The sequence below is a fragment of the Ostrea edulis genome, chromosome 5, assembly GCF_947568905.1.
Source record: "Ostrea edulis chromosome 5, xbOstEdul1.1, whole genome shotgun sequence".
Taxonomy (NCBI): Eukaryota; Metazoa; Mollusca; class Bivalvia; order Ostreida; family Ostreidae; genus Ostrea; species Ostrea edulis.
Genome location: NC_079168.1, coordinates 51,445,887 through 51,473,607, shown reverse-complemented (window position 1 = coordinate 51,473,607; position 27,721 = coordinate 51,445,887). Strand labels below are relative to the sequence as shown.

General features: G+C 34.4%; 1 protein-coding gene across 1 annotated transcript; it reads left to right on the top strand.

Annotated features, from left to right (window-relative positions):
• Positions 1 to 237: 237 nt before the first annotated feature.
• On the top strand, positions 238 to 27,151 carry LOC125650555 (ribosomal protein S6 kinase alpha-5-like). Its single transcript, XM_048878933.2, has 16 exons — positions 238 to 429; positions 1,346 to 1,414; positions 1,667 to 1,885; positions 4,307 to 4,422; positions 4,543 to 4,653; positions 6,376 to 6,459; positions 9,792 to 9,895; positions 10,003 to 10,147; positions 10,361 to 10,522; positions 13,011 to 13,133; positions 15,105 to 15,181; positions 15,567 to 15,711; positions 17,676 to 17,846; positions 18,078 to 18,281; positions 20,785 to 20,935; positions 22,472 to 27,151. Exons 1-16 carry the CDS (start codon positions 360 to 362, stop codon positions 23,260 to 23,262), a joined length of 2,742 nt encoding a protein of 913 aa, XP_048734890.1. The 5' UTR covers positions 238 to 359; the 3' UTR covers positions 23,263 to 27,151.
• Positions 27,152 to 27,721: the final 570 nt, after the last annotated feature.

The window sequence follows — 27,721 nt, the reverse complement described above, 5'->3', positions numbered from 1 at the left end:
CATAGACCAATATTTTGTGTGCATGCATTAAAAAATCTTGAAATAATTGAAATTTTGAAGATGATTGAATGCAGAAAGTGGAGTCGACGTAGGACAAATGGCGTACGGATCAGGTGAATCCGACTGTCTAATCAGATCTTAAAAACATTGCAGATTTCTGACTTTGAACAGTGACTGTCTTTAAAGACCAAACACGTGTGACACTCCGCCACGTGCTTTTCTATTTTTAACAAAATCAATAAACTTCCGATTTGAGTGGAGGATTGTGGGTAAAATCTGCGAAAACGAGCCGAGTGATCATGGACTAATGTAAACACCTGTAAGCTGTGTATCTAGACAATTTTTTTAGCAAGTAAGAGATGGAGATCGTTAATCCCCAGTCCAGTATCCAGAATGGAGGAGGAACGGTCACGCACGAGCTGGTTAACGGTAGGTGAATTTAGAGCACAAATGACCCCGATTCAGAGTTGTTTACCACATCTCAGCTTGGTCAGAGAATAAACAACGTAATATTACATAACGCACTAGCGTAGATGGAGATACAAGTTTGAAAAATGTTCCTTTTGTTTCATACACTAACACCGAATAAATGATTAAAAGCCATAGTTATACTACTGCATACTTGTGGTATTGGTTTTAGAAAAGCAATAACACGCATTGCAGATCATTGCACTCAACAGATTAATACTAAGAATGAGGTTATTCACATTAGAGGAGCATTTATTTTATACAAACATTTTGTTCAATAACATTGAAAAAGAATTTAAAACTGTATGTATAATATGAATAATGAGGTCGATGATTCAGTATATTGGTAGATCCAGCTGTATGATGTGGAAAATTGTTTACTTGTTATTTGTTTGTATTTTGTTTCATGCCGTGAATTGAAATGTTTTAAAAATAACTTTACTTACCTATCCCAACACATAAGTCTAAAAGTATGATAACCTCAAATCATTTATAAGATAATTACCAATTACTTTAATTGTCGTAGTCACAGTATGCAGTTCATTTGTCTTGATGAATTTCCCACTTATGATTCTTGGGGAAATTCATATTTATAGTACATGTACTAATATTGATATAATTAGTCATTTGATTTGTGTTGATATTGATATAATTAGTCACTTGATTTATTTGTGTTTTATAATAACAGTTTATTTTTAGAATATTGAAATTGAAAGTATAATTTACAGGAAATTCTATTTATATAGATATATGCAAGTAACCATATCTCTATACAAGTATTGTTTACTGGTATAGGTATCTTATCAAATGATGACAATTTAATATGATATGCTCGCCACATAATAAATTCAATAACCTATGGTATATTCTATTCTAGTTAATATGCAAGGACAAGACAAAGTGGGCATGAAAGATTTTGAGCTTTTAAAAGTTTTAGGAACAGGTGGTAAGTCTGCAAATTATAACTGCTAATTCATCATCATCATGTTAAAACTAACAGTGATTGCAATTTATGATAAATGCAGCTTTTTTAAATGTGCAGTGTTTATGATTTTAATTTGATATGCACAGAAAATGCTGTAGTCTTCCTGTACCAATTGGTATTATGAACACTCCCATGCATTTCTTTATTGCTTGTTTTATTCTTTTTGTATTATTTGTTGAATTAATGTGCTTAAAATAATTTATTTTCAATCAGCCTATGGCAAAGTTTTCCTAGTGAGGAAGACTACAGGGAAGGACCAGGGCAAGTTGTATGCCATGAAAGTCTTAAAAAAGGCCTCCATTGTTCAGAAAACAAAGACCACAGAACACACAAAGACGGAGCGACAGGTCCTGGAGGCCATCAGACAGGCTCCATTTCTGGTCCGCCTCCACTATGCCTTCCAAACAGAGGCCAAACTGCATCTTATATTAGGTAAGTACAATTCTTTGTGGAATGGTAGTCAAGGGTATACAATATAGTCTGTACAAAGAATGTTTAAACACAGTTACTCACATTTACTTGTTGACATTGTTTTAGAATAAGTTACATGTATTTGTTTGTCCATTGATTTGAAGGAGAATTAATAATTAGGGCCTTGCTGTATGGCATGTGTCCTATAGTAATCAGTCTGTCCAACCATCCATCTGTCCGTCCATCAGCATTTTGTTTCCTTGGGAAGATTTCCATAAATTTTATACATGATGTTCGGAAGAGGAAGACCCCTTTCGATTTTCAGATTTATTTGCTTTGTTGACACAAGAGTTATTGGACTTGAAAAAAATTGATACTAATAAGATTATAGCAATTTGTATTGCATGCGATAACTTGAGATTAGTTGATAAGATTTTCATATAATTTAAACTTTAGAGGTAATGCTGATTCCTATAGTAATCGCTCTGTCTGTCTGTCCATTAGCACTGTCTTGTATGACATGCAATAGCTTAAATTTCCTAGGGAAGATTTTCATAAATTTTATACATCATACATTGATTAGGCAGAGGAAGACCCCTTTCAATTTTCAGATTTATTGCGGGACCCTTTTTGACTTGTTAGTTTTCTAGCTTCTGTCTATGAAGATCCATGGAGCATGAGAATCAATGACATTATTATACCCCCCGCAACAAGTTGTGGGGGGGGGGGGGGGGGTTATACTGGAATCGGGTTGTCCGTCTGTCTGTCCGTCCGTCTGTAGACGCAATGGTTTCCGGGCTGTAAAGCATTATCCTTTCCACCTACCATCACCATATTATATATATGGACTACCCATGGGATGAAGATGTTCCCTATTGATTTTGGGGTCAAAAGGTCAAAGGTCACGCGCACGGGACATCGAAGTAGCAATATGGTTTCCGGGCTCTAAAGCGTTATCCCTTCCACCTACAGTCACCATATCATACATATGGACTACCCATGGGATGAAGATGTTCCCTATCGATGTTGGGGGTCAAAGGTCAAGCACACTGGACATCGAAGTAGCAATATGGTTTCCGTGCTCTAAAGCATTATCCTTTCCACCTACAGTTACCATATCATACATATGGACTACCCATGGGATGAAGATGTTCCCTATCGATTTTGGGGTCAAAGGTCATGCGCACTGGACATCAAAGTAGCAATATGGTTCGGTTTGTCATGCCATTTGTTTTTTACACTCAGAAAAGAGGTAGTTTATACCTATTACCAACACCCTTTGGGAAATTGGGGTAAGCGGTGGGTATTCTTAGTGAGCATTGCTCACAGTACCTCTTGTTAATGCATAAGCATTGGGATCTTTTTTATACGCCCATCGAAGACGGGATGTACAGTGATCCCCCGCTACATTGCCCCCCGTTATAATGCCACCCCCCGCATATCGCCAAAAAAGTTCAAAGTCCCGTTTTCTTTGCTTTGTAAAACCCCGTTATAACGCCATCCCCCGCATACCGCCATCCGCCAACCTATTTACAGGTACAATTTGGTCAATTACCGTTATAATCACCCCCGCTAATTATCGCCAATCAACGGCAGGAAAATTTCAGTGAGCAGGCATAACCAATTATCCGCCGTTAGTCCTCCAGGTATCAAAGTTTGGAGCAGATAATAAGTTACGTAAACGATAATCATATGCATCTGAGTTCAAATATACAGTATTTTTTTTTAAATCTGAGTATAGCGGACACACCGAAATCTAATAGCACAATGATGTAGTAGATAAAATTTGTTGGATTTCTTATGATAGCTGTACACACACACACCCTCACCCGATATAATGCCACCCCCGTTATAATGCCAAAATTGCTGAGGTACAAATGTTGGCGTTATAACGGGGGATCACTGTATTATGGTATGGCGTTGTCTGTCTGTCCATCTGTTTGTCCAGACCTTGTGGGCAGGATATAGATATATGAAGAGAGGAAGATGCCTATTATTTATCAAGGTCAAGGTCACATTATCACTTAGTAGGAAAACCTTGTAGTCAGTATACAAACCGAACTGTTGGGGCTAGGACTGTCAAACTTTGTACACATACACGTTATGCCTATTGTTTCTTAAGGTCAAAGGTCAAGGTTGTAGTAGCAGGATGCAGACTGATTCGTTGGGGCAAGGACCATCAAACTTTGTACACATACATCTTATGCCAAGTGAAAATATTACATAGAGAGTAAATGATTTGTCTAGTTTTTTTTTATGCAAAGAAAGTATGTCACACCCTAATGATTGCTGATACTACTTGAAGTGTGTCATGGTGTTAAAAAAATGTCCTATATTAGCTTTTTCACAGGCGTATATTGTACCGTTGGCAGTAGTCTTGTTCATGATGCTCTTGTAGAAGTAAAATTGATGTTGATAAGAATGCATTGTTTGACATTGTAGATTATGTTAATGGAGGAGAGTTATTCACTCATCTGAATCAAAATGAACAATTTACAGAGGACCAGGTGCGGGTGTATATTGGAGAAATTGTTCTGGCACTAGAAAATCTTCACAAGGTAATGCAAGATTCAAATTCTCCTTATCACATGTGATAGAAATGCAAATTATCACAAGATTTAATGATTTCTACATGATTATATTTAATTTACAGAACATTAATTACTTTTATATTTCAGTTAGGCATTATCTACAGAGATATAAAACTTGAGAATATATTACTAGACTCGGAGGGTCACATTGTGCTAACAGATTTTGGCCTTAGTAAAGAGTTTTTGCCATCTGATAAGGTGAGGAAAAGTACAGGTCTAAAGTTGATGAAAATCATGTAACAATGAAATTGCAAATTTTTTTCGTCCAGTTGTGGTCTTGGATATCTTGTGTGTCAGTCTTTCAGAAGTTGCACCATGCAGCAGGTGATGTGTCCTCTTACAAAAGAAATATGTTCAGCTGATATCCAGTGACCTTTTTTGTGTGTGCTAAAATACCACTGATATTTAGTGGTTTCCTCTCGCAAAAATTAGCAATTTTTCCCCACTTAGCAATTTTTCCAAATTTGAAATCAAAGAAAATTATATGTACGATTTACCATAATGTGAACAGAAAATGTATTCATACTTGTTGTAAACTACTCCTGGTAAAATCATTATTGCACAAGTGTTTTATGTCTCCAATTAAAAAACGTTCCACAACACAAAGGACTATAAAAAAGAAAGATACAATTGGGCTTTCTAAAATCAGTTTGTTTTCCAAGGAAATCCTCATCAGCTGAAGACCATGAAATTGAAAGTAGTATTCTTGCATAGCAAGTTCTTTGAAAATTTCTCAATTTTCTGACAGTCAGGAGACTGACTATATGCCAAGTATCAACACACCTTGTACATATAGTATGATTTCTTCAACACAGCAATTTAAAACAAACAGATGTGACATCATTTACCAAATACGATTTCACCAACACAACAACTTGAACAAGCAGGATGGACACCAAGTACAATTTCATTTTCACTGTAACTTAAGCAAACAGGGGTTGGAAGAAGTACAATTTCATTAACACAGCTAGTAACTATGATATTTTAGTACCATTTCAGCAATACATAAAATCCCTTTGGTGAAGTTTGACCCATGAAAATTTAGTGCACAGAGATATGAAAGTCAGTTTCACATAAAGAAATGGGGTTTCTTTGTGAATATTGACAAATTTTCAGCGTGTCATCCTCCTCTGTTTCTTCATTCATCAGCAAAGGAGTGTGCCTTATAACACATCACATCCAACCAGAACACATGAAACACACAATAACAATAAAAATTGCTAATTTGCTGTAAGGAGGTATAATCTTTATAAGACATATGAATGTCTACAAGCAGTTAAAAATTCCGGGCATGAATCAGGAAAAAGAAAAGAAAAATAAGGAAGTTATTTCAAAGAAAATCTTCAAAACTTATTTTTTCATTACATTATTTACTGTAAATGATTTTCCCCAATTTGAGGGGAAATTTGCTGCTATTTTTTCCCAATTCAAGGGGGGTGGGTGTTTCAGAAAGGAAAAAAAAAATCCCTGATATCACAAATACTAATTTTTGAAGGAAGTATGCCCACCAGTGTGACCATGTTCAGCAGTGGCATTCGATTTTAACATTGATGAAAGACCATGACAAATATCAGTCACACTGCTTTGTCCTAGACTTTTCTGTTCACCAAATATGACATACTTCGAAAGTCAAGACCAAGGTTAAAGTTTTTGACAGAGAAAAAGATAGACAGACCAATACATGTACTAGATCTCTTTGTGAAATACCATGCCATCGAGCATGAGAGTGCATAATTTTTGCAAATTTGACCTTGATGAATAACCTTAATCTTAAGTCACAGCATTGACCTTGACCTTTCAGAACAATATTCCCCAGACCTTCAATAACTGGATAATAGAATTATAAATGTCTTAAGTATGATTTGTAAGTGAGAGATACATCCTAATTATATTTATCTATGAGCCTTGTATGTTTTTCAGAACCACAGAGCATACTCCTTCTGTGGCACCATAGAGTACATGGCTCCTGAAGTGGTGGAGGGTGGCAGCTTAGGACATGACTTTGTAAGTATTAAAGCATATATGATTATGGGTGAAGACCACAACTTTAGGAGCTATGACTGCCCTGTTGTCTAAAGAACTGTGTATGGTAGGGACCTGATTTGGACCCTAAAATGACTTCTTCTTAAAAGCAAAATTTACTCTACTTTGATGGAGAGTGTATGATTAAATTTTGTTATTTATAGAAGGGAAGAAAATCTAGTGATTCAAAGATATGATATTATAATTGTAGACTTTTCCTGGATTGTCTAAATTCTGATTTTAAAAAAATGCAGGAAGTATGCATTTTCTTTTCTGCAAATATCCAAACATAGTGTGATTTCATCAACAAGACTCTTATTATCTTTTTTAGACATTTAAAAATCAAGCGTTATGAAAACATGAATCGAAGCAGATCACTTACTAAAAAAAAAGAAAATTCTGCATTTTTGACTAGTATCTTTAAGCTATTGTTTTATAAATTAATCAATCAAAGTCTATTGAATGCTTCCTTGCTTAGCTGATTAGTGAACAATTAGCTACCAGGTAATTTTAATTTTAAATCATATAACAATATTTATATATTATTACGTTTCAGTTATTTGTCAAGGAGAGTAACTTTAAAAGTAGAAACTAAGAAACTTTGGGTGGTTGTGTATTTTAGTAACGAGACTTCATTGGCAAAATGCATCATAATCACATGTTACATAACTGACTTGCCAATGCTCTTAGGAAAATCTTCTCTGGAACCACTGAACCAGAAAGTCAACTTTTATATGAAAGATTTGTTATATAGATTCAAGTTTGTTCAAACCTTGACTCATGGATGTCATGATGGGACCACAGTAGGTGTTTAAAATTTTACATATAAATGTACCAAAAACCTCTTTGAAAATTTTCATCTCAAGAACCACATGGGTACAATGTGTCAAATCGATAAGCAAACATCCTCATGTGATGTAAATTCAGTTTTTAATGCCATATTGTTTAAATGGATTTATAATGATGATGCTATCATAAAAACCAGACCCAAACCAAAATCTTGAAAAATACAACTGAACCCGACCTGACTGGATTATTTTGGGTACTTGTTGCAGCCTTAATGATGTCATAATAGATGCCATTGCATTAGTGCAAGATTGAGAAATCTTGCATGGCTGTTTTACACCAGAACACTCTGTCTTTCACTCCTAATGATGTTCAAGGAATTGGAATATGTAGTAAAAAAAAAACCTCTTAAAGATGAACAAATTATCTTCTTAAAAGGTTAAAAAGCACAAGGGTGAACTGTATCAAATTGATAGGGAAACATTTTCTTTTATTGTAGATGCAAGTTTATTCACACCATGACCCTCTGGGTCAGCATGGAGTCAAGGTGCTTAAGAGTTTCACATGATATATATATATATATATATATATATATATATATATAGGGGGAAAAATTTACAGATCTTCTTTCAAGAGCAAGGATACAGTTTATTAATTTAAGTATCTTTATGCAGTGTAGATTTGTTTAAACTATGTTCCCAGAGCAGTGGGCAAGGCCTTATTAGAGTGTTTTCCTTAATGTTAGGAATATCTAAGCTTGTTAAAAAATATCCTTCTAAAAACCACAAGGATACAGTTAGTTAAGGTAATAGGAAAGGGTTCTCATGTGGTATAGGTTAAATTTTATGGCATCGGGGTCCACATTAGGGGGTTAAGGATACATACTCTCAGTGTCCCAGACTTTTGAGTCTATCCCTGTATGAGCCCTGTGACTCGGGGGTACTTTGTAGCCCATGTACATCTTATTCTAGATTCAAGCTAAGATAAATTCTGTAAAAGTTTGATAGTTCATCACTTGTATGTTATGAACAGATAAATCCTAGTTAACTTTATAGATATGCTTTGCATCTTATGAATGACTTTGTTGTTACAGGCTGTGGACTGATTGTATCTTATGAATGACATTGTTGTTACAGGCTGTGGACTGATTGTATCTTATGAATGACTTTGTTGTTACAGGCTGTGGACTGATTGTATATTATGAATGACTTTGTTGTTACAGGCTGTGGACTGATTGTATTTTATGAATGACTTTGTTGTTACAGGCTGTGGACTGATTGTATTTTATGAATGACTTTGTTGTTACAGGCTGTGGACTGATTGTATTTTATGAATGACTTTGTTGTTAGCTCACCTGAACCGAAGGTTCAAGTGAGCTATTCTGATCACATTTTGTCCGGCGTCCGTCTGTCTGTCTGTCCGTCTGTCTGTAAACTTTTCACATTTTTGACTTCTTCTCCAGAACCACTGGTCCAATTTCAACCTGACTTGGCCAAAAGCATCCTTGGGTGAAGGGCTTTCAATTTTGTTCAAATGAAGGGCCATGTCCCTTTCAAAGGGGAGATAATCACAAAAATGCAAAAATAGGGTGGGGTCATTTAAAAATCTTCTTCTCAAGAACCACTGGGCCAGAAGAGCTGAAATTTACCTGAAAGCTTCCTGATATATTGCAGATTCAAGTTTGTTCAAATCATGGCCCCCGGTGGTGGGATGGGGCCCCAAGGGGGGATCAAAGTTTTACATACAAATATATAGGGAAAAACTTTAAAAATCTTCTTCTCAAGAACCACTAAGCCAGAAAAGCTGAGATTTACATGAAAGCTTCCTGACATAATGCAGATTCAAGTTTGTTCAAATCATGGGCTCCGGGGGTTGGATGGGGCCACAATAGGGAATCAAAGTTTTACATACAAATATATAGGAAAAATCTTCTTCTCAAGAACCACTGAGCCAGAAAAGCTGATTTTTACATGAAAACTTTCTGACATAGTGCAGATTCAAGTTTCTTCAAATCATGGGCTCCAGGGGTAGGATGGGGCCACAAGGGGGATCAAAGTTTTACATACAAATATATAGTTAAAATCTTTTTCTCAATAACCACTGAGTCAGAAAAGCTGATATTTACAAGAAAACTTTCTGACATAGTGCAGATTCAAGTTTGTTCAAATCATGGTCCCCAGGGGGTAGGATGGGGCCACAAGTGGGGGGGGGGGGTCAAAGTTTTACATACAAATATAGAAAAAAGCTTTAAAAGAACCATTGGGCCAAAGAAGTTGACATTTACATGAAAGCTTTCTGACATAGTGTAGATTCAAGTTTGCAAAGGCTAGTTTGGGCCATAATAGGGACCAAGGTTTTACATGCAAATATATATGGAAAGTCTTCAGATATGGGCCAAGGTGACTCAGGTGAGCGATGTGGCCCATGGGCCTCTTGTTACAGACTGTGGACTGATTGTATTTTATGAATGACTTTGTTGTTACAGGCTGTGGACTGATTGTATTTTATGAATGACTTTGTTGTTACAGGCTGTGGACTGGTGGTCGTTGGGAGTACTAACCTATGAGTTGTTAACAGGTGCTTCCCCTTTCACAGTTGACGGAGAGAGAAATACACAGTCTGAAATATCAAAGTATGGTGTAGTTTTTTTTAAAGTTACCAATACATAGTTCATTTATTATTTTGAAATAAACTGTGATATTTTTGGTACATATAAAAAAAATTATGTTGACACTACAGACGAATTCTGAAGGCACAGCCTCCCATGCCAAGAGAGTTTTCTCAGGAAGTAAAAGACTTCATTCAAGGATTACTCACAAAAGTCCCAGAAAAACGACTTGGTGCAAAGAGTGCTGATAATGTTAAAGAGCACAAATTTTTCAAGGTAACATAAAGGACTTAATTCATGTTTTCAAGAAGATTTTGCAATAAATGGTCATAATGAGAAAGAGACAAATCGTGTAAACACTTGATATACTGTAAAATAGGAAAATATTACTAACAAAATCAGGTGCAGTTGAAGACATCATACATGTAATTGTATGCAATAGTTATAGTGCAAATTTTGTAAAACGCTACATTTCATGTGAATTTACAGGATCTCAATTGGAAACATTTAGCTGAGAGGAAAGTGCCTCCTCCATTTGTGCCAAAAATTGCCCATGAGTTAGATGTTGGAAATTTTGCCACTGAATTCACAAACATGGCTCCCCAAGACTCACCAGCGGCAGTTCCAATGAATGTTGAGAAAATGTTTAAGGTGAATGAGGGAATTTTATTTCACTAGGAAGGTCTGATGTATAGCTTTATAGCTTTTCTGTTTGTATATTTGTAAATTATTCACATTTTTGAATTCCTAGCCGTTTGACCAATATTCAACTCCCAAAAATTCCATAGAAAATGAAGTAACACTTCGTCAAAGGGGAGATAATAGTGAAGAGCTCTCGAAGTGAAATTTGGGTCCTATAAAGCATATTTTGTTGTTTTTCACTCTTTATCTCTTGAAGTGGTGATAGCGTATACACACCATCAATCGACCGTACATACTTATTTCCGCTCGGACCTTACCTGGATAACGGTGAATGCCTGAAGCTAGCTTGGCTGTGTTAATAGTATTTTCCCGTGGTTCACTAGTAAATGTGGGAAAATGATGTATTCACGTTACGGTAGCCTGTTACATATATGTATGATGTAGTTGTTTTGGTCCATTATTGATGATTAGGAGGGCAGTATACCGTCACAGGGAGTAAAACAAGTTTGTTATGCTGGTCATTTTCTAGTAGTCGTTCAAGCAGATAGGACAGATTTTACATCTAAATTTTGCTTCATGCAATTTTTATCTAGCATTGTGTTTATCAGTGAGTGGGAGGTCTGTCGCACTATCTCTGCATTATGCAGCAATAACTTCGGATACAGGTTACCTAGAGTATTTCACTATTATAATTTTATATATAGGTTTTTCCAGGCCTGGTGTTCAGAGAGGGGGGGGGGGGGGGGGGGGGTCATATATGCTATTACAGCTGCATATACTAGTATATTTATATGAAACAGTATTGTGTATTTTCATTTCACATTTCAGTGAAAATCTGAATAGATTTGCATGGCTTCCAGCGTACACCGCTGGCTGTATGCTATGTACTTTTGTGTTGAATAGGTAGTATGGTCATTTGGTCAGTTTTAAATCTACACATGTGTTTTGCTTTTGTTTAATACAGTAAAATATCTCTATCTCGAAGTCTGAGGGACCTCGAAAAAACTTCGAGATATCCGGGGGTTCGAGATATCCAAAATCGATCTTGAATGTTTTTTTGAAGGAGGATATTTGATGCATAGTATGGGATTTGCATTATAAACAACAACCCCATTGCCGTTTCTTACAGTTTAATGCAAGTTGATAAATTAATATTGTGGAATTTCAAAGACAAACATTTCGTTTTTTAAATATATATAAACATCCAATTGAATTCACAATGTGTTTCAGAATGAAGATTATCGTGCCTGTATGCTTACTTTAAGTTTACTGATGTTCAGGCTTGACTGGGATGTAGCTATTGCGTTGTAGTGAATGAACCTATCACGTAAGAACAAAAAAGACGAATTAAAAAAAAAACTTTTGAATGTTTATTAAATAAATTTTCGTGTTTTCTCTGTTCTAGTTTTAATGATGAAGCATGTATTATTAAATGCATTATCATTATTATGAGCATTACCTTCAAGCGTACTTCGACAATTTTATGCGTTTATCTTACCCACGTGTTAATGATATAGTGTGTATCATTCAAAACACCATCCCTGGAATCGGGCGTGTTAGTTCATAATCACCCAAGCTGTTGATCCTGGGTCTACTCGGAAAAGGCGAGCGTGGATTAGTGGTCATTAATTATAATCGATGTAGCCGCGGATGTGAATGTGCGACTTAACGACGCCAGATATGGTAAGCAGAACGGAAAATTGACTGCATTTCGAGATAAACCAGGTGAATTTAGGGCATGGGACCTTGAAAGTACTTCGACATAAGCGTAGTATTCGAGATTACCGTGTTCGAAATATCAGAAGTTTTTTTAATCATTTATATAGAGAAAACGGCCGGGACCGGCGGTCGACTTCGACTTAAGCGGGGTATTCGAGAGAAACCATATTCGAGATACAGATATTTTACTGTATATAATCTGTCTCTAATTAAAATAGACTTGACAATGAAACTGATTTTGAGAACATAATTTATAGACATACCAATGAAGCATTGTTATTTATAAGAAGTTGTACTTTGTGTAAAGGGACTGTAGATTATGACAATTGTGCTCTGTGTAGTTATTTACTGTGAAACTTTGTTATCTATGAGAAATTTGTTTCGTGAATATGTACATGTACATCTATTTTAACATGAAGGAAAGAAGAATTGACTTTAGAAACTTTAAAAAATCTTTTTTGTTATGTAAGATAAAGTTGTGCATTTGTTGAAATCAAGTCAATTACTTGAAAAATATGAAGAAAAATGTTTCAAAACAAACCCAGGATGTTGTCAATATGCAACCTGGTTTGCTATAAAATCTGAACCACAATTGTCGAACCTTTAATTTCTGGATTTGACTCGACCTTCTTGATCTCTCAAGGTCCCTTGAACTTTGAGTTATTGAGGGTCATCTGTATCTGTGTTTTGCAAGATGTACTGCAAGAGAAATACTTGTTGAATTTATACTAAGTAATATAGCTTCAATAATAATTGTATATGGAACTTTGCATTTCAGGGTTATTCCTATGTAGCTCCTTCAGTTATATTTAGTGAGAACACGATCAGCAATAATTTATTGTGTCCAGACAATTCAAATCAACCAAAGGATATTCAAATCAGATATGCTAGTCATTTTAAGGTAAGAGTACATGTATATCCCAGAATCTTGAAAATGATTTGTTGCTAAAATTTTGTTATGGAAATTGTAGACTTATTGTCAAGAAATTATTTTTGTACATTTACTGTAAACGTATTATATTTGGCGTGTACGATATTTGGCGGAAATCGTTTTTTCAACAAGTTAGCGTAGATTTGATTTAGCGCATTCCTGAATTACTTTAAACATCTAGATTTACGGATGGCGTTTAGCGATGTACTTGATTTAGCGGAAGCTGCGTTCTGCCAAAGGCGCTAAATAGAATACACAGCCAAATGTAATACATTTACAGTATCTAACATAATCAGCTTTGTAGGTACATGCAAGTTGTTTAAGATAATGATAAAAGAGGAGAGGATAATTATTAATATTAGGTGTCTGTTGGCTGCAGTTTACTCGAGTATTTGTTTGTACCTTGTCTACACTCTGCAGATTTTTCCAATTTTGTCCTGATAATTCTGTAATGTTTAGGTTAATCATGTCTCTTTAAAAAATGGTCAAAATTGTATGTCGTCGTAATCGGAAATTCAGGGGCATACAGTTTTTGATCTATTAGTCTGTATGCAAAAACTTGAACCATTGTTTAGATGTTGATAGGTGTTTCAGGTTTCACATGTGTATTCCATGTGACAAGACCTTTCTGTATGTAGCAAACTATTTTTCCTTGTGACTTTGACCCTGGGGGTTTGACCTACTTTTTCAAAGCTTTAATCTTTTTGAATGGTTGGTGATAGGCCTTTCATATTTGATATGTATATTCCTTGTGACTTGACCTTTCTTTTGGTACCAGTGTTTGACCTCATGACCTTGACATACTTTTGAAAAACTTTAACCTAACTTTTGAAGGCAGAGTGATAGGACTCTTATTTCACATGTGCATCCCTTATGACAAGATCTTTCTTTGGGTACCAGAATTACTTTGCTGCCAAATGAGGGCACCAGTGTTTCATAAACACATCTTGTTTTGGGTGTCACATTTAAGCTAGAAAAAGTTTCTAAGGAGATTTCCAAAAAATCTTATAAATTCCAAGGCATTAGAGGTGAAGATGAGGCATGAACAACAACCATGAGTAGAAACTTACATTACATCTGTTATAGTTATTTATGAAAAAAAATCCATACCTTTCCTTAATAATTTCAAATCTATAGCTTCCAGAGTATGTATACCCCCATAAAAAACCGAAGTGTCTGGCACTATACAGTTGAGCTATTCAAAATCACTCAGTATTAAAATCTTATGTAATTTCATGAAAAGACACAGATAATGATTCCTTTTCACCTTGGTAAAATGTTTGTCAAAAATAAAGGAAATCTACCACATAATGGACTTGATAAATTATTTAATGAAAACAGAGTTATTGTCCATGGATTCAATATTTTGAAACATATCATTGACTTTTCAAATATAACTAAGACTTTTGAAATATTTTATGGCTAACAAGATTATTTTTACAATAACTATTGAAAAAGGCTCCCACAAAGTTTTGCTTTTCTGAATGTAGCAATTCATGTTCCAAATTTTTAAAAATCTCATTTTTATGGATTTTGTTTTCAAAAGAAATTACAGTAATATGAGACCAATGCAGCCTATCTCTCCTGAAACTTTTATTACATTTGTATACCTCCACTGTCCAGATCACAATGGAAGGTGTATAAGTACATATTGGACTTTGAGCAGGATAAACAGTTAAAACACACTTTTAAGCACTATAAACTTTTTTAAAGAAGCACTGATCTTGAACAGGTAATGGAAGTTATTTTCGTACCTTTTGTACTTTTCAATTTAATTTTGTTCTCTGTCACAAGTGTTCTGGTGTCCTATGAACAATATTTGTTAGCTTCTTCTAAATCTGTTGAAGTACATTTACTTCTGAGACTGTCTGAGATTGTAGTTTAAATGTGAAATGTGCCCATTAATGCTTATTTCCACAGGATAAATTACATATTTTTCAGAATTCTCTGTTCTTTCAACAATATGAGATTGATTTATCTGAGAAACCAATTGGAGATGGAAGTTTCTCAATATGTCGGTAAGATACCTAATGTATTTTTTTATCAATGATATCCATTAGGTTGTTTTGGAACCATGTATTTTTTATCAATGATATCCATTAGGTTGTTTTGGAACCATGTATTTTTTTTATCAATGATATCCATTAGGTTGTTTTGGAACCATGTATTTTTTATCAATGATATCCATTAGGTTGTTTTGGAACCATGTATTTTTTTATCAATGATATCCATTAAGTTGTTTTGGAACCATGTATTTTGTATCAATGATATCCATTAGGTTGTTTTGGAACCATGTATTTTTTATCAATGATACCCGTAAGGTTGTTTTGGAACCATCCATACATACACTGTACATACAGGTATTTGAAAGTGGTTTTATGCAATATTATATTCTGCTTGCAGGAAGTGTCTCCATAAGGCAACTCAAAAACAATATGCTGTGAAGATAATCTCCAAACGATTGGACTGTTCTCGTGAAGTGAACCTCCTTGGGAAATGTCAAGGTCATCCAAACATAGTCACCCTGCATGATGTTTTTGTAGATGAGGTATGAAATCTACATACGTTGGAGTTTTATAAAATTTGCAGATGCCCTGTAATGTAGTAATTGTCTGCCCAATTCAGAAGTTTTCGGTTTCGCATTGACTCCCAAGTAATTGCAATCCCATCCTGGTTCAGACTTGCATGGATGATGCATTTTGTTTTGGCTTTGGGTGTTGAATGCTACTTACATCTGGTTGAAAGATGTTACATGTGATCCTCCATAAATGACCAGGTTAGAATCTTTGATGAGGTAATTTTCAGTTTCAACCTGGAGCAACTTTGAGTGGAATATATGTATGTTTTATAATGGAGTGACCATGTTTGAGGTTTTGGAACAATTGCATTTGTAATTATTTCTAAGCTTTACATTAATTAAATTCACTTATACGATGCTGATGGGCGTAAGGATGCTAACCAGTAGTTAAAATCATGCTTACATGGTATAGATCTCGGAGCACCAGGCCTGAAGATAATTTTTTTCTTACTATAAAAAGTATTTACCTTTAAGACTTAATACTGGTTTTGCTAAAGTGAATTTTTCAGGAGTAAATGTTCCTTAAAAGTTTAGATTTAATTTTGATATTTTGCTTTATATTAAAATTCAAGACACTTAAAGTGATGTACATGTATATTGATGTTTTAGCCTTAGACATATGCATGCATCTGTAGTAATAGAGTAAATTTTTAATGGAGATAAATATATTGGCGCCATAAACAGATTACATGAAGTTTTGGAATCTTCAATACATACATTTATTATGCTTTAGTTTGATTTTTATGGGCCCCTTATAAGTGTGGGCTATAGGTTTTGCACCTGTTGGTTGGTTTGAATGTTCGTCAGTAAACCAAGTGTTGCCTAATCAATATCATAAGAAACTTTTGCTTGACAGACATGAAACTTGTTCTACTGGTTTCCTGGCCCCTATTGAATTTGATATCCAAAGGTCAAGGGTCAGTCTAATCTTGTATTCAACTTGTTACACTGGTTCCCCTTAAGAAGTAGATGTCCTCTATTGACTTTGAGGTCACAAGATCATGGGTCAAACTGGTTATAATAAAATATTCTTTGCTCAATATCTTCGGAACTCTTTGCTTGACAGACTCGGATTTGATACACTGGTTCTACCTAGGAGTATATGGCCCCTAGTGATTTTGAGGTAACAAGGTCAAGGGTCAAACTACTCTGGACACAGAAAGATATTGTCTGCTCAATATCTTGAGAACCCTTTGCTTGACAAACATCAAACTTGGTACACTGGTGCATCCTAAGGGGTAGATGACCTCTATTGATTTTGAGGATACAAGGTCAAGGGTCAAACTACTCTCGACATAGGAAGACATTGTCTGCTCAATATATTTAGAACCCTTTGCCTGATAGAGATCAATCTTATTATTGAAGCTGACCCTGAATAGTAGATAACCCATATTTTCACTATCATTACAGACATTAATTAAACTAAAAGTTTATCCTTTTCAAAACTGCCATGTTGGGGGGGGGGGGGGCATATGTTTTTAAAACATTTCTTGTTAATGTGCAATTTTGAAAATGCATAATTACTCTTATACATGCTTTATCTTGAAGTCTGGATGCATGCCAAAAAGTTTTTAACCTGGATACTCTTCAGAAATATATTTGATGTTGAATTTCTCCTCCTTATTATTTATAGTGTGAACATTTTCAAGCATACTCATAAATGTCATGTCTTTCTCGGGATTAATTATGGGTTAGTTTTATGTCTTTCTCGGGATTAACTATGGGATTAACTATGGGTTAGTTTATACCTTTCTTGGAACTAATTATGGGTTAGTTTTGGTGGATTCTGATTTTTACACGGTTGGTCAGATCTTCTTTTCTATTACATCTGTGAAATTTTATGAAAACATCACAATGTGATGCAACATAAAGTTCAAATTTACATAAGGCTATACTGAGTTCCCTTGGTTAAGTGTATTTGTTTTATTTTTCAGTTCCATAGTTATATTGTGCTGGAATTACTTAGAGGAGGAGAGTTATTAGACAGAATCAGGAAAAAGAAAAGTTTTACAGAGCCTGAGGCCAGTAAAATCATGCTCAAATTAGTCAATGCTGTAGACTTCATGCATTCTAAAGGAATTGTCCACCGAGATCTCAAACCAGAGGTAGAATATCTGTGTAAATATAACACATATCTAGGGTGAATTGAACATTCTTTGGATTAGAACATTGTATACAGAATTAAGTATATATTAGATAGTGCTGGAATTTAGCTGGAAGACATACTGCCTCAATATATGATTACCATATTTAACTACATATATATTATATAATGGGAAATAATAATAGTGTTACTTTTGGAACAGTACTGTAAGTGGAGTGTTTTGACTTTGTAGAACTTGCTGTATGTCGATGATACAGAAGATGCCGAGATAAAAATTGTCGACTTTGGATTTGCTCGTCAAAAACTTGAGAAGCAGCAGCTACAGACTCCATGTTTTTCATGGCCATATGGAGCTCCTGAGGTCCTGAAACAGATGACTGGAAGCAAGGATGGATATGCTGAAGCATGTGACCTTTGGAGTCTTGGAGTTATTCTTGTGAGTCATGTATAGTCTCCTTAAAGTGCTGGAGTATGTGGGATTCTCTGTCCTTTTGGGTTTTTAGCTCACCAGAATTTAAAGCTCAAGTGAGCTTTTCTGATCGCCTTTTATCTGTCGTCTGTCCGTCTGTAAACTTTTTTTTTTACATTTTTGACTTCTTCCCAGAACCACTGGGCCAATTTCAACCAAACTTGGCAAAAAAGCATCCTTGGGTGAAGGGCTTTTAAGTTTGTTGAAATGAAGGGTCATGCCCCCTTCAAAGGGGAGATAATCACAAACATGCCAAAATAGGGTAGGGTCATTTAAAAATCTTCTCAAGAACCACTGGGCCAGAAAAGCTGAAATGTACATCCAGTTTGTTAAAACATGATCCCCGGGGGTAGGTTGGGCCCACAATAGTTTTACATGCGAATATATAGGTAGAGTCTTTGAAAATGTTCTTAAGAACCACTGGGATAGGAAAGTACAAATTTACATGAAAGCTTCCTTACATAGTGCAGATTAAAGTTTGTTAACATCATGGCCCCCAGATGTAGGTTGGGGCCACAATAGGGGATCAAAGTTTTATATGTGAATATATAGGGAAAATCTTTGAATATGGGCCTTAACTCAGGTGAGCAATGTGGCTCATGGGCCTCTTGTATTCTATCCATTGACAAATTGTTATCAGTCCTGTGATTTATTTTTCTTCTCCATTGCACACAAAAGTTGTTCTTCCACAGGTGTCCTCAGAAGATGTCAAAAGTTGTTTTTTGTGTCGACATTAGTTCAAGGTCATATCTTGAAAGTTAAATTAACCATCCAGCCAAATTTTTAATTCCGGTCCAAATAGGATACTTCACACATAAGTTATGTCTCTCCAAGGTGGTGTGTCATAGCATTGAACCAAGGGAACATCTCAAAGGACTATGTCATTGAATGAGGTCATAAAGTAGAATCTTTTTCATCTAGTCTATTCCTCAGAATCCACAAAAAAGCCATGGTTGGCTTATTGTGGTTTAAGGACGCAAAACATTTAACAGGAACTTTTTAAAAATTTCAAAGCATTTTAAAAACAACAAGGTAATATATATATATATGTATATATATACATTAAGCTAATTATTTTTTTTTGTATAAAAAATAGAGAGAACATCTTCATATGATTTTGATATGCAAGATACAACATCAAACTTTACTCACAAAGCACATCAACTTTGCTACTTCATATCACAAAAATTATATGCGATGCATGGATATGATAACTATGTATTGAAAGTACATGGAGTTGGATACTGTTAAGGGAGAAACGATACGATACCATCCTGGTAAACGATACCTCAATCTATGATCAATAAATAACTGATACATATAGTATGAGTTTACACTTGTGGGATTTAATAACCTTTAATCAGTAACAAAGAGCTTGAAATAAACAACAGGTAGTTACACAGAGTAAGAGAGAGAGAAAGAGAGAGAGAGAAATAACTATGTTTTTGTAATTTAGTGTGGATTATATTTATTTCAGCCCTATTAACTCAATAATACGGAGGAGCTTTCAAATATTTTTTGGGTAGAATACGCATGTACTTCTCTTGAATTGATTGAGAGAGTTTGCTTCTCTTGTTTTTGAACTCATAGCATATGACATAAAAGTTTGGTTTTTGTTTTTCAAATGTCAAGTCCACATTTTGGAACTGTGTAATTAGGTGAATAGATGAGTATTATATTTAATTCTTTAACTTGCAAAAACTTAAAAAACATGTTTCACCCCCTAAGAAATTTGTAAGTCTATAATCACTGTGATAAGTTTCCGACAAAAAGATTCTCAGGGTTTTTCCTACTGACTCCTCAATCCTGAATCAGAACATTTTGATTTTATATGCAATATGTGTAATTCATGAATAAATATCTTTAAAAACTCGGTAATGAAACTAGAATTTACTTTTCTTGTTTCTTTTCATGAATACTTTTCACCTTTACCAATCACTGTAAAATTGTGTAAGTTGTGCAGTTTAATAATGAATATGGGGGATCGCTTCACACAGTTTGTTTACAGTAAAATTAAGGTGACGGAGTCGGGAAAACCTAAAGAGTTATTGCTTGTATTTTAGTAATACAATATTTTGTAATAAATGTTGTAAACTGAAACATTTTCAGGTATTCATTGAATAATTGAAATGTCAAACAGGGTATTGTTGTCAATTAACATAACCTTAGAATGGACATTTGTAGACATTCAAGGGATTAAAACTTCAAAGAATGATTATAAATATATTGATATATAAATACTGATAATTTTGAAACAACTCCTGGGTATGGTATTGATACCAAGTACTGGTGTCCGACCCTATAATACATATTATTGATAGTACATAAAAATTACCAACTTCTGAAAATGGGCCAAATTTGACCCATAATTAACCTTCTTCTTTCTTGATATCCTTTCATTCGATCATGAATTTGGTATAGGAAATATATATATAGGAAGTGGGAAATAATGTACTTTTACTTTTTACAGTACACCATGCTTTCTGGGAAGGTGCCATTTCAAGCCAGAGACAAAAGTGACAGTGCCTCATCAATTATGAAAAGAATCAAAGATGGACAGTTTGACTTGTCTTCATCGGAGTGGAGTGATGTGTCACAAAAAGCGAAAGATCTCATCCAAGGTTTTTAGAAGTGTTTTCAAAATACAATCATACAAGGATAAACTTCTATTGATGACTATTTTTAACTCGCAAATCACTGATGGGAAACCTGTTTGTGGTGAATGATAAATGTGAGTTAGCCAACATGTGCACTTAATGCCAAACAGATTGTCTGGTCATTTACAAACAGAATGACTACTCACTAGAGAGGGATGCTTTCAGACATCTCTCACTCATGAATGAATGATGGTGTACAGTATAATTTTAAGGTCACATTTGAAAAACATCTTTCATAATATTGAAACTAAATTGAATCTATATGGATATATAGAAGGAACAGGTAACCTTTTACCAAGATTGTAAATTTCATGATCCCAAGGAAAGGGGTTTTGGTATCAGTGTCGGGCCAAAATGGTCACAGTAATTAAATGTGTGCAATAACAATTGAACATTTTTAACTTCTTGATAATTGCCCATCCAATTCTGCTCAAATCTTTAGTCGGTTTTTAGATTACCCCCTGAAAAAATCACATTAAAAAAACATAAATCAGACATTTCTGAGAAATGGAAGTGAATTTTGAAAAAATGAATAAAATGTCTAGAGATATCACCATTCTCTATCATCTCTAAAAATTTCAAGAAAATGCACCGAACAGTCTGAGAAATTGAGGAAACAAAAGGGGATATAAATAGTAATAATAATAACTAGAAACTCATTACTAGTAATGAGTAGGTCTTCCGTTACATTACTTCTGGTACACTGCTTCCTGTTCTACGAGAACCATTCAAATATAGCTGAGAAAATGCCTTGACAAAACCGGGAAACCAGTGATAAAAATTAGAAAAGAAAACCTAAAATTTACAAGAACTGGTATGGCCAAGCACTTCCGACGATGTTTTACCCTTAAATCTCAGTGTCTCCTTATTGACTATAAGTCCTGAAAGTTTCATGTCTCTATCTAAAAGTGTTCTACACAAAAGCCGGTTGGACAGAAAAGGTCGCGCGTACCTGCCGACCGGAAGTGAATTTTTTGTCATATCTCCCATATAGTTACAAGCCAGATAGTGTTTATCATATCTAAAAATGTCATTTTGATTATATGATTTATAGCTGAGAAATCCTCTTAGAAAAACTGATATGATAAAAGGGTTTTACTGTACTATATTTTGGAGTGGTTAGGTCTCAGTCATATTGAAGCAGTATTGGATAAATGGTTTCTGAACATTAAGTGGGATGTCCTATGATGTAGGATAATGATTATGGTCATGATTGAAGATCTTCTGATTATGGTTTGGTGTCAGTAGATTGATGTTGATAGTCACCAGACAAAATGCCTCGGCATATGGTACTTGTTTCGTTTAGACAATTCTATTAACTACTTACCATTTTTGACTTGATGAAGAAGTATCATGTATAATATAGTTTGGGAAGATTTTAATTTAGACCAGTTATCTCTTTTCTGATGGATCATGCTATATAAGAATGTTTCTTAGTCAAATTTACAGTAGCAATCTTTTTAAAATTGGATATTGTAATTTTAGATTGTGTCTTTTCAGGATTGCTAACAGTTGATGCCAATGAAAGAATGACAATGGAGGAAGTAAAGAACAGTGAGTGGCTGATGGGAAATGACAGTCAAGTTTTCTCTGTGACCCCGCTTAGGACCCCCGGAGTATTGTGCCACAGTAATACAATAGTTCATTCCCAGCTCTCAGCCACCATGGATGCATTCAAAAAAGCCACTATGGAGGGTTTTCAGCTCCAGGATGTGGCAGGTGCTCCCTTGTACAAAAGACGAAAGGAAAAACGCACCTCAGGAGAGGGAAGAAATAATTCAACTGATTCCTCTAATTCCAGTTCCAGTACGGGGGCAGGAACTCAAAACAGCGTAACCTCACCAATTTCTGTGCGCAACATGTCAAATAATTCCAGTACCTCTCACAGTTCTGCCTGTAGCATGGGTTTCGTTCCAAAAATACCTCAGGACGTTAATTTGAATGACTCAGGTCAGTTTGATGTATTTGATAACAGTCAGACCATTAGCACTCCCAAGTTTTCTGGAAGTCAGGTGAGTTCTGTTACACTGAGGTCCTCTTCAGGAGATTCTGATTCTGAGGGAAAAACACTCACTCCTCTTCCACGTGGCACTAAAAGGGTCCACAGTGAATTGTTGGAAAGTGTGGAATCAGATGATGGGGACAATGATGATGAGATAGATGAGGAGATTGAGGAGGAAGATGAAAATGAAGATGATATCATTGTTGTGTCAGATGAGTCTGATACTGAAAGTTCTCAGAGAAATTTCAAAAGACCAAGGACAGATACTATAGTAATTCCAGATGATTGATGAATTGAGGTCAGAATAGAGTCATCTCTGTATGCCAAGGGCTGTGATTTGAAGGATTGGAGAATTTTTCAAACTTATTAAAATCGAAACTTCATTATTCGCAAATATTGAGAATCTGATTTTTATTTGATGGAGAGGCATGTTGCAGATACTGACTAAAGAGAAAAGATGTATGTATCCCTTTCACTCTGTGAAATTTTCTGCATTTTTGTGTTAAAAGTTGCCTTTCATAATGATATATAAAGATAGAATTTTACCATTTATACACATTTACATGTATAAGTGAACATTCTTGGAATGTTTTCTGTTCATTTTAAGAGAGTTTATAAAGCATCTTATGATTATTCTATGGTACAATCCTTTTTATATTACATGATGTTAAAAAAATTTGAAGAAAAGATTTTTGTGATTTTTAATGATTTGGTGATTTTATCAATTTGTCCATTACCAATTTTATGGTTCAGATAAGAGTACATGTCATTAAGACTGTATTTGCACATGTTTTATATTGTGTTACATGATGTACATGTCTATATATTTAATATATACACATGTGCATGTGTTTTAGATTGATGCCTGTATATGAAATATCATTTTTATTTCAATCATACTTTGAATACAAACATTTTCTATGATTAATGATAACCAGCATTTCTTCACAGTAAAAGACAATATCAGTGCATCTTTGAAGATTAAAAATGGCAATACCCAACATAATGGCTTTAGTTGCATTAAATTTAATGTATAACTGGACCATGGTCTCTACATGGTTTACACTTGCATGTTCATGTAATAGTACATTTCCTAGAATTTGTAGATATAGAAATTGACATACTTGATGAATTTATTAATATTAGTTTCCTACCCCAAGGAGGCTGTAAAACACATTTGTGAGCTCTGGGTGTTTTGATATACATGCATTGTGCTTGAGGTAAAAATATATTTATCAATTTTAGGCTTTGAAATTCGAATTTTTCACACTATTTGGTCACTCCATGTCTAAGACCCATTTAATTGCACTGTTCAAATTTCCAAAACGGTTCTCTTTCTAAAAGATGCCTAGTAGGGCTGTATTGCAAATCAAGAGTATTCCTGTTGAGGGTATAATAGGTGGGGCTCAGACACATTTTTCTGAAAAATTCCTGAAATTGTCAAAAATTTAAATCAAACCCCATGGGTGATATACACTGTGGCATATTATGAATACCACATAGAAACAACCTCATCTCACCCTGCAAGTACAAAGACATGCTGATAGTATATAGGAAAAATAATAGCAGGTACATTTGATGATGATTATTGACAGCATTAACAATTACAGTACCTTTTAGTATTTAAATGCTGTTTGGTTATTCTCAGAACAGTTGCTCAGTGGAAGTTTTGGACATCAAGTGTCATTTTGTGCAAGGTGATGAAAACTGGCAGCTTTAAATTTCAAAGTGTGACTATTTTTCACCCATATTGATTCAATTGATGATTGATTTTAAAGGGCACAATTCTATATCCTTGCATGAAATTTTATTTGGATGTATATAATTATAATGTTTATATACTGTCTGTAATTGTGGCACATTGTAAGGTATATTGAAAGTTAACAGAGGTGCTTTAGGTCGTGTATATAAGGAATACGTATATTGTATTATATTTGATAGAACTATACCCAGGAAACTGTGGGAGTTCACTGTAGATTTGTCAAGAGTATCTTGAGTGTAGAAATAATTGTATGGAGTAGTATTGTGTTGTTCTATTTGGCTTGGATTTACCGTCATGGTGTCTTTGTAAAGGTCCATCTGATTGTCTGTCCAGGTGCTGGTTAACAGTTAGGTTTTTTTTTTTAACTCTTTGACTTCAACGATCTATATACCCTTCAAACTTCACATGCAGAATCCAATGGTGATATTATGCTGTGGATCTAAGATAATTTATTTGGAATAGTATCAGCTGCTGCCAGGGACATAGTGTTTCAAGTACATCTTGTTTTAGTTCGGCATGGTGTCTTTGCATACTATATTGGATGAACAAGAGTTTAAGGATTTCATTGGGATTAGAAATTTAAAGAGGAGAATTTATAATCTCTGTAAATATGTGTGTGTGTGTGTGTGTTTCTTTCATTATGTGCAATAAAAGATGTTACATACTTGTGTAGCTTTGATGGTACTTAATGAGTTGTACTGGTGCAATTTTTAAAGATTGTATTTTCTGCACAAAAATTATTTCACTGAGATTTATCTCTTTTTGTCCAGTTTGATGTTTGATTGCAGAAAATTTTGTCTATTCAAATGTCCTAATATTTCATATTTCTGAATTTTTATTGCTATATATATACTTTGGATGGCATCCACAAGGAATAGATATTGCAATGAACACAATGTATTTGGTTTCAAAATCACTATGAAGATTGAGACAAGTACTCAACATGGAATATATGATTGTATACCATATGATATACACGACTATTACAAAACCTTTTCATTGCAATTTCAGTAGATGAGTGCACTTAATGTATGGAATGTAGACTCTTGTAAATTATTTTTAAACAATGAAATTTTAAAATGGTGATGTTCATTTTTGTTATTTCCCCTTATCGTAATTGAGATTTTACAGAAATTATATAGGTTTGAAAATTTGTATGAACAAAGGGCAAAGTTGAAGGCATTGTTAATATCAATTATTCCCCATTGATAATTGAAGTTTGCCTCAATTTACAATTTTGAAGAATAATCATTGTTTATTAGATTAAGTAATACAATATTCAATGAAGAATTTCAGACAAACATTCACTTGTAGTAGATTTTGTAATTCATTGGGTGAAAATTGTGCATGCTAAAATCTTCCATGTGGCTCCAGGATCTAGTACATTGTATTGACAGTTACAATTAAGAAACCTGTATACTGTAACATAAAAAATTAACATCCACATTGTATTTTTAGTATATGTGAACTTATATCATTCAGATGTAATACATTCGTAGTTCTGCCTATTATGCATGTTTATGATTACTACATTGCAGTAGAACTGTATTAATTCCTTAATTCACAAAAAACATTTATAAAAATTGTTCCTGAACACTCAACACAACTACATCTAAGTTTTATCAGGCATAATAAGTTTTCAAAATTTTTAAGATAAAAGCAATGTGCAAGGGGAATTGAAAGAGGGTCCTGAATACTAAGTTAAGTGCACTCATCCTTTACTATTTAAGTTTTTCTTGAAAAAAAAAATCCATTTATAATTAAACCAGATTTTACATAACCCATACCTGATTCCTGTTCAATATCACATATGCATATCATTTATGTGAAGTTTTTAAACAAAATTATAAATGCAACAAACTCCATTTTTGATCTCTTAAATGTCAATTTTGTAGTATAGTCTTGGGAAAGATCAATAGAGCTTCATTTAAAATTGGTGATAGAAAATTTATGAAAAGTGTCCTTTGAAGTCTTCTTGTTTTGAATTTTTCACTTTGATAATACAATGTTGTGTAGATTATTTAAGAAATATTCTTTCTACAATGAGATGTAGAACTTTTGTTAACATTTTTAATATATGACTGTGAAATTTTTATTACTGTTGAATAGAGAGTATTTTTATACTGCTAGATTTTTCTTCAGTTCCAGTTGGTGGATTGTTATTGTTATGTGCATGCTTTATGTTGATTAGAAGCGAGGCAAGTCTATGTTTTCTGTGATATTCTCAGTTACCTTATAAGAGCTTGTTTCATTTTATAGACAGTCATTATTTACTTCATATTGTTTATGTCAGTTTAGTACGACAGAAAGCATTTCTCTTGTTGCGTAATATTTGTTGACAATGTCTTTGTTATAGATGTATCTTTTCACCCATGTATTTTTAAAGAAAACTAATAAAGATTATTCTTTAAAGATACATTTATTCTGTTGAACTTGCCTTAGTACATAATATGTGTGTCTGAAAATTAGAGACATTTAAGAAATAAGTTTTATTTTGAAAAATACATGAGGGCATGAACTGCGAGGGTTAATGCCAGCATACTTTATAAATCGTGTTAGCACTTTATGAAAAAGCTTTGCAGTTCATACCCTCATGCATTTTTCAAAAACGAGATATATTTTTAGGTCACCTGAGTCACTCGGGTGACCTATTGCCTTTGGTCTTCGTCTGTTAACAATTTTACATTTTATACTTCTTGAATTGTTACCATTTTTAGCTCTTCTGAGCCAAAGGCTCAAAGAGCTAATGCTATGGCCATTTGTGCGGTGTGCGTAAACTTTTTAGAAAAAGGGCTATAACTCAAGAACCCCTTGGCCAATTTTTTTCAAATTTGTTACAGGGTATCATTGGCCCAAGGGCTTTCATACATACTAAATAAAGGGATGTGACCCTTTAACAAGGGGAGATAATCAGGAAAATACAAACAAAAGTAGTGGTTGCTAAAAAATCTTCTTCTCAAGAACCACTGGGCAGATTATCACCAAA

What these genes read in the sequence shown, in the direction of transcription:
- LOC125650555 (XM_048878933.2), top strand. Translation starts at nt 360, where the DNA reads ATGGAGATCGTTAATCCCCAGTCCAGTATCCAGAATGGAGGAGGAACG. An exon ending in CACGCACGAGCTGGTTAACG is followed by an intron (nt 430 to 1,345) that starts GTAGGTGAATTT and finishes ATTCTATTCTAG; the next exon opens with TTAATATGCAAGGACAAGAC. An exon ending in ATGTTGAGAAAATGTTTAAG is followed by an intron (nt 10,523 to 13,010) that starts GTGAATGAGGGA and finishes TTTGCATTTCAG; the next exon opens with GGTTATTCCTATGTAGCTCC.